The following is a 19,130-nucleotide window of genomic DNA, read 5'->3' on the forward strand; positions in this document are numbered from 1 at the left end:
CCAGTTGGCTGACAACTGAAAGCAAATTCCCCTTCGTAATAAAACCTCAGCTGCAAAGCCTCAACTGAATAATTTCATGGCAATTTTACAGAACCTTTCTCTCTCATACACTTTCTCACCAGTGTCAGATTCAGTGCCATGGTCCAGGTCCTTATTTTCTGTGATATCCTTATGTGAGACCAGGAATAGAACCACCTCACTCTTCTCATTCTTGATGGGAACGATGTCCAGCAGACACCAGAACTTGGAGCCTTTTCAAAGAGATCACAGCACGAACATGTCAGCTTTTACTCAAAGATTCCCCATGTGATGGACATGATTGATCGTGACAGTATCCTCCAGTCTTACCGCTCTTCTTGTACAGAATGATCTCAGTCTTGAATTCGCAGCGTTCGTCCAGAGCTTTTTGCATCTGTGAGGTGAGGCGGTCGCTGGTCTCGCTGCCATACAGGAAGCGACACATGCAGCTCTTCTGCATCAACTCGCCTCTGGCGAAGCCTGTCAGCTCACAGAAACCATCGGAGCAGTAGACTATGGGATAGAGAGACTGGACCTGAGCATTCCCCAGGACAAAGTTACTGTCTGTGAGGAGGAAACGCAGGAAGGTAACAGAAGCAAGACACAAGAGAGAAGATCAGAGACAGAGCATAAAGAAAAATGATCACAAACATACAGTAAGAAGAGATGTCTGGTAGCCCCGTAGTTGTTATCAAACCAAGCCAGCAGCAGCAGGATGGACATGCAGCAGCTGTAAGCTACACTGTGACGGATAAGTTTTGCTACATGTCTGGTCACATTCGCAGTATATGATTTATTCAACCAGAGGGTCAAGACCTACAGTCGAATCAACATTTTATGCTAATTTACAGAACAGATTTTTCATGGACAACCTCAGTAAGTCTCACTCAGTGTTCAGCTCGGTGCTCTACAAAGCAATTACTCTCCCTTTAAAGAAATGTCCTCTTAGAGATTTTTAATATGCCTGCTGCTTTTCAAAGAACTTCATATCATTTCCATTTTCATATTTTGTTTCTCTTTGAAATAGCATAATTTTTTCTTCAATTATCTGACATGCCTCCGCCGTCTCCCTCTTTAAATACGTTCTAAAAAAAAAAAAGCAGACTATTATTTTGGGCTACACAAATAAGTCTGACTTTACTTTTCCCAATGAAAGTCTACAGCCTTGACTACTAGTTGATTAATTCAAGCTGCGTTTGCATTGCTCAGATACTAATTATGTGCTTGCTATGAGTGCCTTTTTATGTCATCAATGGGAGGGAAAAAGAAAAATAGAAGATAGGCCATTTTATCATTTCTAAATCAATAAATACAGAGCGCTCCTAAAATCATATGGGCTAAAGCCAAAAGCTTCAGAACTCAGAACAGGGCCACCACAAGAACTAACTTTTCGACATCTTTAAAAAACACAAAACTTCATCCTGGATGCAGCACCCTTTTGTAGTGCACTGTGGAGTATTCAAATACACCTAAACTGTGTTTAGGTGTAATAATATAATAAATTATAATATAATATCGTTTTTCCAAACTTCTATTGCCCAGTACTGTTGTTGAGCCTGCGTGAATTGTCTCAGTTTCCTGCTGTTAGTGTCATGGTTTTCTCTGGTTATCAGACCCAAATGCAGAAAACTCTCAAGAGTCCAGATAGTTTGAAGTGTTTTATTTTCAATGTGAGGAAGATGTCGTTGATGGAGTGGACCTTTCCAGAAAGTGAAGTCAGTCAGTGGTGGGCACCGCAGTGGTTGCAGGAATAACTGAGACTGAAACAGATGCACAGGTGAGTCTGGATAAGGTTTTCTGAGCAGGATGCAGATGATTGGAGACTTACAGTTTCTGAGATGCGGTTCCACTTGGGAGGGGGCAGATAAACACTGAGGGGTTTCTGGAGGTTGAGGGTTTGAATCCAGGTGGGTGTTCCGGAGCACGGTGGAGAGCGGACTGGGTTCGACCGGGAGCAGTAAGGAGAGCACGGCTGCCAGTAGTAATAAGGTCCAGGTCTTGGGAGAGTCTTCAGGTATGTGTACAGGATACAATGGTCCGAGCTTGGTTTCAGGAAACTGGAAAATCTTGGAAGCCAAAAACACAACTAGTTAGTTTTACATGGAATCTCGACAGGTTCGTGGAAAGATAATACACAGGCTTGAAGTACCACTTATGGCAACAATCAGGCGCCGAAGGACTGACAGCGATCTCCTTAAATGCTCCTCCTTGCTGATGGTAAGTTACTGCAGGTGTGCCTTGTCAGATGCCAGCCTCAGCCACCGTGCTCCTGACTACCACCTGGTGGAAGGAAAAAAGAACCACACTCCCAGACCCCAACAGTACCCCCCTCTCAACGACCGCCTCCTGGCGGTCCAGACGAAGTGGATGGAAGAGAAGCCTCATAGTCGGTAATTAAGGAGGGATCACAAATGAATGAACGGGGCACCCAGGAACGGTCCTCAGGACCGTAACCCTCCCAATCGACGAGGTACTGCCAGCCCCGACCCCGCCGACGGGAGTTCACGATCCGTCGGACCGAATACACTGGGTGCCCCTCAAAGACCCGGGCGGGAGGAGGGGGTTCGGCTGGAGGGCAAAGGGAACTGGTCTGGACGGGTTTAATTTGGGAAACATGAAAAGATGGATGGATACGGAGTGCAGGGGGCAAACGGAGACGAACCGCAGCGGGACTGATGACTGATTCTATTTCATAAGGACCAATATAGCGAGGGGCAAGTTTCCTGGAAACGGACTTGAAAGGGATGTCACGTGAGGACAGCCAAACCCTTTGTCCCGGGGAATAGTGAGGCGCTGGGACTCGTCTTCGGTCAGCGAAGCGACGATTCTGTTCTGTGGTACGTTGTAATGTGGTGATGGTATTCCTCCAGACATTTTTGCAGCGACGGATGTGATGATGCACAGAGGTTACTGAAATGTCCTTTTCTTCAGATGGGAAAAGTGGTGGTTGGTATCCAATAGATATTTCAAACGGTGATAGGCCGGTAGCTGAGGAAACATGCGAGTTGTGGGCATATTCTACCCATGATAGGTATTTGTTCCAATCAGACGGGTTGTTATGGGAAAGGCATCGAAGGGTGGACTCCAGTTCCTGATTCATTCTTTCGGATTGTCCGTTAGACTGGGGATGGTAACCAGAAGTGAGAGAAGATTTAGCACCAAGAGCAAAACAAAACTGTTTCCATACCTGGGATATGAACTGTGGGCCTCGATCAGATAGGACTTCCTGAGGAATGCCATGAAGACGGAATACGTGTTTCACGAGGAGCTGGGCAGTCTGGAAGGCAGATGGCAGTTTCCTGAGGGAGATCAGGTGACAGGCTTTAGAGAAACGGTCAATTATGGTGAGAATAGTGGTCATGTTCTGGGATAACGGAAGTCCGGTGACGAAATCGACAGCGATGTGAGACCATGGTCGTTTGGGAATGGGCAGTGGTTGTAATAAACCTGCTGGGGGACGGTGAGAGGGCTTGTTGCGAGCACACACGGGGCAAGCCGCTACGTACTCCTTGACATCTTTGTGTAAAGATGGCCACCAATATTTTCGTGAGATGAGGGATATAGTACGACTGGAGCCTGGGTGAGCTGAGAACTTGGAACTATGAGACCAGTGTATCAATTTAGAGCGGGCAGCAGAAGGTACGTACGTTCTCTTAGGTGGGCCATTACCGGGATCAGGTTCAGACTGGAGTGCTTTCTGTATCATGTTTTCGATCTCCCAGGTTAGATAACCGATGGTACAAGTAGGGGGAAGGATGGGAGCAGGAACCTTGTTGGAGTCATCTGGAGAATACTGACGAGACAGAGCATCGGGTTTGGTATTCTTTGATCCTGGGCGATAAGATATAGAAAAGTTGAAACGAGAGAAAAACAAAGACCAACGGGACTGACGTGAGTTCAAACGTTTAGCTGACTGAAGATAGGATAAGTTTTTATGATCTGTCCAGACCAGAATAGGATGTTCAGCACCCTCCAGCCAATGATGCCATTCCTCTAGTGCTGATTTAATAGCTAGGAGTTCGCGGTCACCCACATCATAGTTCTTCTCTGCAGAGGACAATTTGGTAGAGAAAAAAGCACATGGGTGCAATTTTCCGTCAGGGTCTGATCGTTGGGACAGGACTGCCCCAACTCCAGTGTCTGAAGCATCCACCTCCAAAACGAACTGTTTTAATGGGTCGGGTTGGATTAGGATGGGTGCGTGGGCGAATCTTTGTTTTAATGTGGAGAAGGCCAAGTTTGCTTCTGTGGTCCAAGTGAACGGTACTTTGGTAGAGGTTAGTGCTGTTAGGTGGGCGACGGTTTGACTGTAATTCTTGATGAATCGCCGATAGAAATTGGCAAAGCCCAGAAACCTTTGCAATTGTTTACGTGACTCTGGGATGGGCCAATCCACGACTGCTCTGATCTTTTCAGGGTCTGATCGAACCTGTCCGCTCTCGAGAATGTAACCCAGGAAGGAGACGGAGGACTTGTGGAACTCACACTTCTCGGCTTTGGCGTATAGTCGATTTTCGAGCAGGCGTTGTAAAACTTGCCGAACGTGGTTCCGATGTTCGGACATGGTCTTCGAGTAGACAAGTATATCATCTAGATATACAAAAACGAAAACATTCAGGAAATCTCGGAGGACATCATTGACTAAGGCTTGGAAAACGGCGGGTGCATTAGAAAGGCCAAATGGCATAACTTGGTACTCAAAGTGTCCAAGGGGAGTCTTGAAGGCAGTCTTCCATTCATCCCCTTGACGGATACGGACGAGATGGTAAGCATTTCGCAGGTCAAGTTTTGAGAAAATGGTTGCGCCTTGGACATGTTCAAAAGCTGAGGACAACAGAGGTAATGGGTATTTGTTCTTAACAGTGATTAGATTTAGTCCTCTATAGTCTATGCATGGTCGGAGTGATCCATCTTTCTTACTTACAAAGAAAAACCCAGCTCCTAATGGGGAGGATGAGTGTCGAATGAGTCCAGCAGCTAGTGATTCATTTATATATTTCTCCATAGCTTGACGTTCAGGGCGCGAGATGTTATACAGTCTGCTAGAGGGTAGTGGAGCTCCTGGAAGAAGATCAACAGCACAGTCGTATGGCCTGTGAGGTGGAAGAGATAAGGCTCTGTTTTTACTGAATACTTGACTTAGATCATGGTATTCCTCTGGGACGGAAGCCAAATTACTGGGGTCCACCTCATCCTGGACGGCCGGAGACTGGTTGGATGGAACTGCTGACTGCAAACAGGTAGAGAGACAGTTAGTGGACCATGATTTGACACTTAGCCCAGCCCAATCAAGATGGGGATTATGCATTTGGAGCCAATTGAATCCTAGAATTATGGATGGATCAGAAGTGGGAAAGACGAAGAAGGAGATCATTTCATGATGATTACCTGAAATGATTAGCTGGACTGGTTTGGTTTGGTGAGTGATTCTGGGTAACTCTTTCCCATCTAGGGCTGAGACTTTCAGTGGTGTAGGGAGTCTGAAAGTTTCTATCCTCGCTTGTTCCACCAACGTTTTGTCTATGAGATTCTGCTCGCAACCAGAGTCAATCAGGGCGGTGAGATGTAGTGAGTCCTTGTTTAACTGGATGACGGCCGGGAGTGTAAGGCGGGGAGATGAAGTTGGGAATTTTTGGCCCGTCAGGTTCCCCATATCTACTGACGGGCCCTCTCTTTTGGGCGGATGGGGCATGAAGCAATGTAATGTCCAATTTCGCCACAGTAAAGACACAGATTTGAGTTCCTTCGTCTTTGTCGTTCTTCTGGAGTTAATTGGGTTCTACCTAATTGCATGGATTCTGATCCAAGGGATGAAACTAATGGACTAGTGGTCCTGGAGAAGGAAGATAACTTAGCTGGTCCAAAATTCTGTTTCTCGCCCCTCTGCTTCCTTCGTTCACGTAAGCGATTATCTATTTTTGTGGTTAGAGAAATCAAATCATTTAGTGTCTTGGGTTCCTCAAGGACAGTCAATTCGTCCTTCAAAGAGTCGTTGAGCGACTGGAAGAAGGCTGTCTTTAGGGCTCGGGTGTCCCACCCGGACGCTGCTGCGAGAGTGCGAAAAGCTACGGAGAATTCAGCCACTGATTTGGAGCCTTGTTTTAAGTTCCATAACTTTCTGGAAACTGAGGTCTCGTCTGATTCCTCGGAAAAGGTGAGTTTAAACTCATCTATAAACTCTTGAAAAGAGCAGCCGAAGCGGGTCGGATTTTGAAACCGAGCCTCGGCCCATTTTAAAGCTTCGCCAGTAAGAAGACCCAAAATATGGGCGATCTTGGACTCATCGGTCGGAAATGACTGCGGGGATCTATTAAAAACCAGAGAGCATTGAAAAAGGAATCCACCACAACTAACCTCACCAGAGAACTTTTCCGGGTTGGGAGAGGTGACATCACGGGAAACCACTTGTTGAACAGCTGGTGGAATGACTGGTTGAGCAGAGGCGCCGTCTGCTGGTAAAGCTGACTGGTTAGGCTGCAGGTTTTGAATCAAACTGGTTAGTCGTTCCAGACGTTGATCAACGGTTCTGCAGTGATCGTGTAGAGCATGAAGCATATTGTCATGTGACTGAATCTTTCGGTGCTGTTCTGTTAAGGTTCTATTGAGAGCCTCTGCTGGGTCAGAATGGCCTGATTGTTCTGTCATGGTTTTCTCTGGTTATCAGACCCAAATGCAGAAAACTCTCAAGAGTCCAGATAGTTTGAAGTGTTTTATTTTCAATGTGAGGAAGATGTCGTTGATGGAGTGGACCTTTCCAGAAAGTGAAGTCAGTCAGTGGTGGGCACCGCAGTGGTTGCAGGAATAACTGAGACTGAAACAGATGCACAGGTGAGTCTGGATAAGGTTTTCTGAGCAGGATGCAGATGATTGGAGACTTACAGTTTCTGAGATGCGGTTCCACTTGGGAGGGGGCAGATAAACACTGAGGGGTTTCTGGAGGTTGAGGGTTTGAATCCAGGTGGGTGTTCCGGAGCACGGTGGAGAGCGGACTGGGTTCGACCGGGAGCAGTAAGGAGAGCACGGCTGCCAGTAGTAATAAGGTCCAGGTCTTGGGAGAGTCTTCAGGTATGTGTACAGGTAGTGATGTGGCGGCTGAAGCGAGGCCTCGGAGCATGTGTCGAGCAAAAAGGGGCGAGCCAGATGAAGCGTTGGTTCGAGGCTTGTATCGTTTCCATAAAAATCACGTGACTGATGACAAACGAGGCCTCGGATTCAGTGTACACGTCACTGATTCATTTTGAGCGTCACTATCGCATAAAAAGGGTTTGAACCTCGCGGCACTTCGAGGGTTTTGAGTTGGCGTTTGGTATTGGTGAGAGGTAGAGTGTGCGTTGGTTGTATCAGAGTTAGTGGTTAAGTTCAGTTATTATATCAGTCATATAATCTATTATTATTATCATAGTGCATTAGAATATATCGTAATTAGGTTAGAATAGTGTTAGAATAGTTATATAGGATATGAACCCTCGTTTTTCGCGGGGGTTACATTCCAAAAAGAACCCGTGATAGGCGAAATCCGTGAAGTAGTAACCTTTATTTTATTTTTTTTACAAATAACTACTGTACTGTAAAATAATAATTTGAATCATCAATACGAACTGAAGGCTTCAAATTGCGGAGATCAGCACCGCCCCACCGCGACCCGAGTCATTGGATTAGAACGGGAGAAAATGAAAAATGATTATGAAAAAAAAATACAAAGTAGGCTACAGTAGGACAAATAGTGACTCGCGTGTATTTCACTGCTCTTCTGATTGAGCCGCTGCATCCTGACTCAGCGTTTTTTTTCTTCTAAAGCCCGCGGTGCAGGTGTGTTTTTTCGAGAGAAGAACATAGTTATCGGTAGTTGTTGTCGCTCTTTTTTCTTCTGGGCATATTAAACCGCAACGTTATTGACACACAGTTTTTAAAATAAAAACCAATAACTTATATTTGTCTTGTTGCCCATACTGCTCTGTTACAGTTTATTCCTGACTCCCGGTCCCATAAGCACTTTCATACTCCCAGTTCCATAAGCACTGTAGTCAGTGTACATCATTGATATATTTCATTTGAGTGATCAACACCATAGCACTCAATAATACTTCCATATATGCAGTTTTCACACATTTATTTTCATTGAGACACAGTGACAACAATTGTTTATTTTAAATTGCAGGATGCTCTAACTTAGGGTTAATTTAGTCTCTCATATATTCCTTTTGCACAGCAGGTGTCACTAGAGAGACCGTTTCAATGAGGCTTCGGGTAATGAACCTTTTGGCGAACCTTTGGGCTGGAAAGCCTCATTGGTTCACAAAGCCTCATTTTGCCATCACTATGTACAGGATACAATGGTCCGAGCTTGGTTTCAGGAAACTGGAAAATCTTGGAAGCCAAAAACACAACTAGTTAGTTTTACATGGAATCTCGACAGGTTCGTGGAAAGATAATACACAGGCTTGAAGTACCACTTATGGCAACAATCAGGCGCCGAAGGACTGACAGCGATCTCCTTAAATGCTCCTCCTTGCTGATGGTAAGTTACTGCAGGTGTGCCTTGTCAGATGCCAGCCTCAGCCACCGTGCTCCTGACTACCACCTGGTGGAAGGAAAAAAGAACCACACTCCCAGACCCCAACAGTTAGCTGACAGGAGCGGCACCCGGTGTGGTCTTCTGCTGCTGTTACCTCTGGTAATGATCATTTTATTTACACATGCACAAAAGCTGTTAAACAAATAAATAAATAATGTTTTTTCCCCCATCGCTTTGGCGCTCCAGTGGCGCTCTAGTGCAGCGCACCTATGCGCCGCATATAGTGCATACCCACTTTTTTGCGCCACTGAAACCACATTTCAAAGAAATAGAAGCAAGCCTTGTAAACTGGAAGGGATTGTGATTCATTTCACAATTTATCCTTAATTTCGCTAACCTTAGATTTTAGCACCGGACTTGGCAACACAAAGCCACCAAGAACTTAAAGGATAAGACCGGTTTTTTGACATTGGGCCCTTGATTTCACATTATAACATGATGTTCTACTCACCCCTGCTTGTTGTTGAACATTTGGAGCTGTTCCGAAGATATTCGCGAGGCGTCTGGCTGCTCTCTTGAGATATTCGGCCATGAAACGGTTTCCTATGGGCAAGCTTATACAGGCACAAACTATGCTGTTTATAAATTATTAATACTGTACACTAGCACTGATAACGTGGAGGTGCGTCGCTTAATTAAAAAAATCCGGGTTACTAATTTTGAATTTTAGCTGAATGAATAAATAGGCAGCAGGTCTGTGGGCTGTCTGTGGTAGTAGCACGACGATGACGTCAGTAACACCCACTTTACGACAAAAAAATCAAAATTACAGTAACCCGGATTTTTTTAAGTAAGCGACGCACCTCCATGTTATCAGTGCTAATGTACAGTAATTAATAAATTATAAACAGCATAGTTTGTGCCTGTATAAGCTTGCCCATAGGAAACCGTTTCATGGCCGAATATCTCAAGAGAGCAGCCAGACGCCTCGCGAATATCTTCGGAACAGCTCCAAATGTTCAACAACAAGCAGGGGTGAGTAGAACATCATGTTATAATGTGAAATCAAGGGCCCAATGTCAAAAAACCGGTCTTATCCTTTAAGTTTTCGAGCTTTGAATTTGCATCAGGCCATTTGGACTTTTTAGAGCCAAACATGATCGTATTTGGACACAAGCGTGGAGCTGGAGAGGGATACTTAAAACCTGATTGGGCAAAAATATTCATCTTTGAGGTCAAATAATTATTTAATAATGTAATTATTTTTAGAAGGACCATCAGAAATCTGCAGAGGGAGGAATTCTATCTAATGACTTAAGGGAAACTTTTAATGACTCAGTACTTAAGGAGGGAGGTTGGTGTCTTTTAATTGGGCTTCTATTGGAGCCAGAGATTTGGTATTTATAGAAAAAGTTTTTTCTCATCTACATAGTGAAATCAGACACAACATCCAGAGGGTTTTCATGTGATACTTTATCCAAACCTATAGCTCTTGCTGAACCTAAATGCTGCAAAAAAATTAAATAATAATAAGCTTCAGGGGAGAGATTTGCAAATGGACGCCTCTTCATTGGCCTGTCACGGTAACACATAATGACCGATCTACCAGTGAATATGGTAAATCAGAATCAAAAGACAAAGTATGTGTAAGGGTGTAAGCATATGTAAACTGACTGTGAAGCAGTGATATGAGCTGGAGCTTGACAGCCTAAGTAATAGGAAAAATCTTGATTAAGTTATCATGGAACTGAGTCAGGTATGATAAGTTACTCACACAGCCAAGACATTAATTCCAATGAGATCATTAAAGTCTGTTCATAAATGAGTCTAAAGGCCTTGAGCACTCACATTGAAGAATGCGAGCAATATAAGATGAGAGAACAGTCGAGAAAATGATTGAATGAGAGAGAAAGACAGAGTGGGAGAGATTAGTAGAGACGCTGAGAAGTGTCACTGCATAAAAATTAAATAGGGACAGTGAAATTTCAGGATTTACTCATTTATAAAAACAATGTTGAGTGTGTAAGGTTGTGCCAGACCTCATCAAAACACCAGAAAGATGAACTGCCTCTCAGTGCTGTTGGCACATCAATTTCAGATTTAAACCCATTCACATTCAAGATAGGAGGACATAAACAAGCCAACATGTTCAAAACTGATTGTGTTGGGAAATACAGTGGCTTCCAGGTCAGAGAAATAGCAAGACATTTAGTAAATGATAATGATAATAATTTTTCTTTGTAGGAGCTACATAAATCTGTTGTGCTATGTTGAATCAGCTTGAGGAACATACTGTGATTGATTGTCCCTTTAATATTTTTAGTCTTCAGTTTTTTACATTCAAGAGGTGCGAATAGCATAGACAGTATAAATGTTAGACACCAGATCTGAACCATGATGCCAAGGTGCCCCTACCATAAAATACCATGTCGCAGATGGTCACAGATGTTTTTTTTTTCTTTTAAACCCTTCTGATTACTTATGGTGCTTTTCCATGACATGGTATGTTATAGTTTGCCATGGTGCGGCTTGCGTTGTTTGGCGTTTTTCCCTTGTAGGTAGTACCCCACAACTGTTACTATTTGAAACAAAATAAAGCATAGAACTATCCACAGTGTCATCTACTTGTTGTCTTTTTTTTTTACCAGGTGTGTTAAGTTGATGTAGAAACAGCTGCAAATTGATCATTCAAGCTGCAGCAGGGCAGGGAAACTTTTTTGAGCATGAATATGACACAGCGACTTTAAGGGGTGCGACAGCGTATAATGGCATTTGATTAATCACTTTGCTCAGAAAAAAACTGCCTTGTGCTTCAGAGATGATTAACTGGCAGAATGGAGGAATATATGAATATTTAAGAGCAGCAAGCCCATTTTTTTTTTAAGAATAGTGGTTAGCACTTTCAACGAAGGCAAAAAAAGTCACTTTCATTGGTACTCGTTGGAAAATGTCCAAGAAAACACCAACCTAGGTATGTTTTCTTAGCAGAGGAAACCGTTGTCACACATATGTGATAGCTGAGGATCTTGTTTCCAAACCATTTTTTGTGGACTTGGATTTGCACTTGGGATGATTGCCATTCTGTTGCAGGGAAAGATTAGCTCGTTACATTTCGTGGCTAAGCCTGATGCCAACGAGTACTCGGTTGGAGCCTGGAGAATATTGTTCAGTGTTGAATGTTTAACTGTCAAATTCGAGCAGAGTCTAACGCTGATTGCGATCGGATGCCAGCGATGTTAAAACAACTATGTGGATGCAAACCCTCTGTATTGGGTGTCACAATAGCTGTGTATCTATTCGATTTTACCTGGTGGAATAAACTAGGCAGCAGAGCGCCATTAGAAGAAGACAGCACAGGCTATATGGTGCATGATTATGATAAATGTGCTAACTGGAGACAAAAATTAAGATAATGCCTTGTGCATATCGTAGAGACTTCATGGAATTTGACAAAATGTCAGCATTTGAAGCCCTGGGAATGAGAAAGGGTTGGTTACTTGGTGACACCATGTACATCTAAGCTGATTAGTGTACAAAATGAGGTTCTTTTGTTTTGTTTGTCATTCAGTGGGCCAAACATAGCTTAACTTATTAAAATGACATCTATTCGCGAGTTCTTGTGTAATCCTCTTCCGTCCCTTTACTCCACTAAATGTGAATCAGTGGAGTTCCTTGTCAGAAGGAATGCCGATCAAGTGTTCACTCATGCACGTGCATGTGAGTCCGTGTACATGTGCGTAAAACACACACTCGAACACACTCATAGAGACACTGAGCCATAGCGTTATTTGTAGTTACAAACTCCACAGGGTGTTTTCAACATTTTAGAAGACAAACCAAATATGAGTCCGCTGACAGCATCAGTGTCTGCTTCTGTGGTGGATTTTTTTTATGTTGTTATTTTATATGGATAAACAAATCTTCTGGCTTCGTCACACCAAATCCCAAACCTTAATTCCGATGTCACTGCGCCGACTTTCCGATAAGAAAACATCATTCGGTTCTCTTTAATTGGAACAAAGGGGCATAGCATGTGCCAAAAAAAAGCCCCAAACCTTACGGTAGAGATCCATTGTTCCGTCACGTCAACTTAACTCGCCGGATTGGATGCCTAGTGTCGCCGTGTTGCTACTACAGTGGGCGTGTACAGAGGGGCGTGTATACGAAGTTGTTGATAGAACATACGGTAGAATGGCTCCGGGGGAAAGTAAATAACTTGTGATTTTAACCAACCGAAGTTTCTCCCTCTAAAATTTTGAGTTTTGGAGGGAAATTAATGTGTATAAATCGTCAGCAATGGAACATTATTTCATATTGCACCATGGATCTGGATCTGCGAGCGAGGAGAGCTGCTATTGTGCTGCTGCTGCTGATGCGACACAGGAGATCACCTAATTTTTGGGTGCATCACACAATTGCCTGATGTTTTAGGTGTGTTTATTCGCCTACAATCGTTTTAGCACAGCCATTCTGGCCACTGCTGCTGTTCATTTTGCCCGCAATAGCAATGACATGAGCAATACCCGAAACGTTCAGGGGTGAATAAATAAAGGGAAAAAAACCTGAGTGATGCCCTTCATTTATTTCATTCATTATTTTACTATACATAATATAACACATCTAGCTCATCACCACGAAGACAACCAGGGGAATGACCTAGCCATTTACATTAGCATACATTACTGGCCATGATGTTTGCAAGGTGTTCATGTAATTTTGTACAGTTCACACAGATGTCAACCCACCAGGGACACCCACAATCTCCGCCACCTTCCTCCACGCCTCGTCTTTTATGTTTGTATCCCTGTATGGTGGCAGGGATAGATCGAATAAAACGGGGAACCCGCTAACCGCTGTAATCAAACACTCCTCCATCTTTATTATTTTTGATTTTTCTCCGCGATGCTTTCGTCACGACAAACCTATCATGACATGCCTACATGATCTACTGTCATTGGGTAACGCACTACGGCTGCCGTGGCAAATTTACATAAACTTCGAACGAGCCCAACTTTTTGACGTGCCGCAGGTCCCCCGCTCGCCGTGCTGGAATCCCAGCATGCTTTGCGAGCACGACGACAACGATCGGCCGGATTTCATTGAAAATGAACTGAATGCGTTGGATACGGCTTGCGTTGACTGAACAATGGACGACTAGCGTTATATTCACACAGTGTGTGGCCACGTTTGCCACATTCTCTTCTTATGAATATATTCATAACATTTCTCGCAACAAAACTGGGAATGGTTAAATGATGGCTGCACTGAGTCTTAGCTTTTGCAGCACTTCTACTGTCATGAGAACAAAAAAGATGAGGCCACAAGAAGGCCTGAATCACATCTTTGCACTTGAATGTGTCATTTTTTTCCGCTTCTACACACATACAGCGATTCCCCCTCAAAGTTACATGGACGTTTTCCCACAAAGCCGTGATCTGGTTACAGTTCCGGCACCACTTTCCATTTTCCCCTCTGGCTTTTTGCCACATCCATATTTACCTTTGTTTTATTCAGTGTCTGCACATTCCCCGAGCTCTAGACGGGCCTGTTACATGCACACCACCATCCAGGTGTAATAACATGTGATCTAAACAACAAAACCAGTCAGGCTCAGCCCCTGAGGCACTGGGGAACCCCAATAAGTCCTGCCAGTGATCTCCTGGGTAGTGACAGCCTGCCACAACACATTCACTGCCATGCAAGTGAGAAAAACATTTCAAGAACCCAGCATTTAATATTTATCTTAGAGGTATACAGCATTAACTCCATTTCATCCTGTACTGATACAAAGATTAAACTTTTTGATTTCACGATTCAAAGCACTCTACTTTTATATATCATTAATTTTTACCATCACATTGCAACTGACAGTGTGAAAATCCGAGTTAACGAAAAAAACAGTGAGTGAAAGATGGAAAATAATAAAGAAATGAACAGTCACAGCCAAATGGTATTTGCATCTAAAGGCTCTCTGAGGTGTTTCCTGCACTTTAACAGAAAACAGATCTGCTTAGAAAAAACTGACAAAACTCTGCTTTTGTAAAGTTGCTCATCTGTTTTTTTGGTACTCCATCCAGTTCCTGACACCCAAAACCAGACTTTCATCAAGGAGACTTGGGTTTGTGTCCTGTTTGCGACCCATTCACAACACGAGGAGGCAAACATCTCCTCTCCTCCACACAAATGGGAGCAGAAACAACTGATATCATCATTTTAATGGGTTGATAATATCTGAAACAAGCTGTTCTATTGTGGCTCTAATGATAGGAGTCTTACGATTAGTCACACTGATCACACTTGTGTGACATGTTTTTTCTTCAGAATGCTGTTGCACAATTGCACAGTGCCTTTCATCCTTTTAGAGCAGGATTACATTTCTGAGGCAATAAAATCAGATTTAGAGCAAACTGTTTCTTTTAAAAATGCGTCCGAGTTTTTAAAATGAAAAAAGTGAATAAATAAAACATGCAAATCCAGCCCCTTACATAACCCACCGAACCAATAACTGGATCAGCTCTTTTGAGACTTCATTATTTAGATAAATACAAATTAGGAAAGAAACGTGGCCGAGCTGTCAACCAATCACTTTCAGCACCAGGAGCAAGCCAACTGCTCTGTTTGGATTACACACAGGAAGGACGACTCTTCACTGCTTCACAGGAGTACTTGGAGTCGGTTAAAGGACCACTGCAAGGATCAGCCAAGTCTTCTGTGGCAAAGAGGAAGAAAAGGGAAGCTGAGGAGCCTGTAAAGACAAACACTAGTTTGACTTCAAATGGTTCAAATTCAAATGGCAGGGGTGTCAGATTCTTGGCCAGGCTGTTTCTGTGGAGGAGTGTCGCTCCTGACAGGGGATTAAAGTCAGGCAGATGAGGGAAGATTTTGAACTTGAACTTGACGGAAACATCCCTGGTGGAGGAGGCACAGCTCCTCTTGCTGAAGAAGCCTCTTAGATGAGAAGTGAGACATCTTCAGGAAGCAAGAAGATAATCAGCTGCCTTCTCATCAAGGATTTATGAGATGAAAGAAGCCTTGTGCATCTCCTGCAGAACTGAGAGCCCGAAAACCTACGGGGAACATGAGGCAGAACGCAACTGCTGATATACAGTCCCATAACTGTCAGCTATTTCAACCTGTGCTCACGCTCCACTCATCGCACACTGATGCTTGACCAGGAGCTTGTTGCGTTGTTTTTTTTAAAATGCAGAGTGAATTCCAAGTGTGAATTCAGTGTGAATCCTGCTAACTGGCAATACGCTGCTGTAGAGTAGTTACTTGTGAATCTAAAAGTGATGGTAATGAAGTTCTACTGAGAGTGATGCAAAGTGTCAAAAGTCAGTTTATGACAATTTGGGCATCAAACTGTATTTGCAATCGACCATTTAGCCCAGATCTTAGCTCATTTCTTTTATCCAGTACACGAACGAGCTCTGGCTCTTGCTGGATGTCCTTCTGTCCAGTAGACACAGGTATATACCTGGAGGCAACTTATCAAGGGCTTTATGTGTGAGACCAGCTGCTCTCGGACAAATAAAAATAACAATAACGACAATAAAACACAATATTTAGACAGATGGAAAGATGAAATGGGGAAGGAAAGGAATGGAGACAGCATTGGCCCTGGGGGAGAATACAGAGTGAGTCGTCGTCTCCCCCCTCCCCCTGAAAAGGAGCTCTCATGAAAGATTGGTTTTACGTTTGTGTTGCAGCAGGAACTGTTCAGGTACGATGTGGGTGACATCCCTGCTTATCCAAACACTCCTGCCACGAAGAAATCTCCTTCTGACATTATCAGCACAGCAGTCACCAGACAATTACAAGAATAGATCGTATTTAAAGGCAGGCAATCTGCACTCTCAAGTTTGAACAGAAATAATTGCAGTTGACACAAAATGAAACATTCTAATTCAATCAACGTTATCTCATAAATCTTTGTCCCCGGGGGGGGACACACAGAGAACATCACCTTCCTGCACTGCCACTGAATATCACAAGACTCCTGATTTTCCCACAGCATTTTGCTGGGAAATGTAACCCACACAACTGAGGTTTATCTTGTGGATTTACAGTGATTTAGAGCTCAATTTCAGAAAATAGACGGATCCCACTCTGATTGCTTGTACAGTGCCTCCTTGCTCAGTAATGCCTGTTAATGTGTGCCTTCAGGTCTATATTATATAACACTCTTAAGATCCAATAATAGCACGTATGTGTAATGATTGGCAGTTTCTCTACAGGTTAACAGAATGCGGCTTTAATGCACAGACTGACATGGAAGGTTCAGTAGTGAATGTAAATCAGGTGAATAAAAACTGGAAGCTGAGTTGGGATTTTTTCTTATTTTTGAGAGTGCTGCTGAATGATGTAAATACGCTGGCACTTTGTCACTTATTCCCCCCCCCTAAGAACTGTGTTTTACTTTGATAATTGTACGTTTATGAAAACTGTGTGTCGGAGTGTTTTAAAGGAGGTCAGGTGCCACTTTTGCTTTGTGAATGGACCTATTTTGTGTTCATCAGCTGATGTAACAATTTGAAATGTGATGTTCATAGAGCGTCTGTAGATTTGGATTAAATACACACATCCAAACTTAACTCAATATTTTGGACAAACACTAAACTGTGTTATCAACTTACAAGGTCAGGGCCTTAATGTGAGTCCAGATTTACAATTTACTACGCTTAAAGCTGCGTATTTATGAGGGGAAACTGTCTAAAAGAACACATTTCAGGACCTCCATTACAATATTTTGTGCAAATTACAACACAGCAAATAAGGGGAGTATCCCATCTTTGAAAAAACTTACATGCTGCAGTGAGAGAAGGGGGGAACAAGATGTTAATGGCATCCTGACAGCCAGTTTCACTACACCAGCCCTCCGTAACAGGTTAATCCTGCCATGGCATGTCATTGAATGACATGAATCTGGAGCAAAGGCTGGAACACATGGAGGTGCTACTCTTTGAATTGATGGACAGCCATAGACGTAAGCTCAGTACTCAGAGTAATACCTATGTATGAATAATACGCCGACTCATTGCATTAATTAACAATATAGATTAACAAGGAGTCAGTACATTATACAGTAGATTTACATTTTATTGCAACAGATGTTATCGGAAAACCACATATTTGCATCATGGAAGTGATTAATCCATTGTCTCTAAACCTAAATAAGCATTGGCAGTTTTTGTGAGATAGAAATAGTGTAAAGGCTAACTAAAATGTAATGATCACCTCAGCTGAGTCAGCGACTCACATTCAGTTTGGTCATAGATGGCTTATGAAACCGCAGGCTTCGGAGAACAGACATACACTTGTGTGACATTTGAATCATATTGGTCATTCTGTGGGTCAATTTTGGTCCAATTAGTGATTTTTACAGTGCTTTGTTAGAAATTTGCATAACTGCAATTGTTTTGTGCCTTAAATGGGTCATACTGTTTCTCCTCTAGGTAGCTTCATGTCTAATTTGGTCAGCTTGGGTTAGGCACTGCCCCCCCTGAGAAATGCCCTGTCCGTCCAAAGAAAACTGGCCAGAAAAAAGGCCACGATTTATTATCTCTGTTTGTGTCTTGTATTGATAGAATAAATGCAGGTCGTGATTTTAGAAAAGCATACACCTGCAAAGTTTATAGCTTTATTTATTTTTTTGTTATCATGTTTCCCCCCTCTGTAGCCTTAACCCCTTGCTGCTGAAAAAAAAAGGCGATTTTCACATTTTCGGATGTTTTTGTTGTATATAATGATCTGAAATGTAGACTTAATGAAGGTAATAAAAAGTTGGAGTTGGCTGGATGTCTTGCCCCAAGTATCTACATGAATTTAAATCCTCAATGGAGAATGTGGAGCATGTTAAACAAAAGCTATTGCATCCTAAAGTCCTGGTCTAAAAACCTTCCAAATATTTTCCACCGATTTTTTTTCAGGTATTGTTTTCTGCCCCCCCCAGATGAGCTAACTGCCCACCCACACATGCCATTCTGGTCACACCTCTGCTTTAAACATACGTACCAGTTTCATTCACCATGGTTCATTCATTAATTAAACTATCAGTGATCTAATTTAGACACTTTGCATTGTTTCCCAACTGAACAACTGAGAGTGATAAAAGACGCTCGAAATGTCTATTTTGCATTACAAAAGACATTGTTTCGTATCAATTCACAGGGAAAAAAGAATGTACTCACGGGTCCCATCGAACCGCGTGGCAATGGTATCCAAGAAGGTGTTTTGAGGCGCAATCAGACCCCGCATCACCGGCATCCGAGAGCGGGTCGAGCCGCGTCTCTCCCGGCGCTCTGAGCCATGGCTCTCACCGGCTGTGGACACGAAGCCTGGCAGAAACCTGGAGGTGTTCCCCGGCGCTCCTCCTAACCCCTGGAGGAGGCCGCCGAGCCGAGACAACCGGGACTCCACGGTCCAAAACTGGACCACCACGCAGGTGATCCCGCGGCTTAGCGAAGGAGAGGAGCCGTTTCAAGATACAGTGGCGAGGGATGGAGAAATGCAGGGTCTAGGATGGTCACATTTACGCACGGGTGTGCTGCAGTGCAAACCCCTCTCTCCTCCCCCTTTGCTTCTCTCTTCCTTTCTT

At 43.4% G+C, this 19,130-nt stretch overlaps 1 protein-coding gene across 1 annotated transcript in view; it reads right to left on the minus strand.

Annotated features, from left to right (window-relative positions):
- Nucleotides 1-18,890, minus strand: part of LOC142391861 (voltage-gated delayed rectifier potassium channel KCNH8-like) — a 50,611-nt gene extending 31,721 nt beyond the window's left edge. Inside the window, exons 1-3 of the mRNA XM_075478036.1 lie at nt 18,724-18,890; nt 349-582; nt 120-251 (exon numbers count right to left, since the gene is read on the minus strand). Coding sequence (XP_075334151.1) covers nt 120-251; nt 349-582; nt 18,724-18,799 — 442 coding nt within the window. The 5' untranslated portion in view covers nt 18,800-18,890. The remainder of the gene's footprint in view (nt 1-119; nt 252-348; nt 583-18,723) is intronic.
- Nucleotides 18,891-19,130: the final 240 nt, after the last annotated feature.

Source organism: Odontesthes bonariensis, chromosome 11 (genome assembly GCF_027942865.1).
Source record: "Odontesthes bonariensis isolate fOdoBon6 chromosome 11, fOdoBon6.hap1, whole genome shotgun sequence".
Classification (NCBI taxonomy): Eukaryota; Metazoa; Chordata; class Actinopteri; order Atheriniformes; family Atherinopsidae; genus Odontesthes; species Odontesthes bonariensis.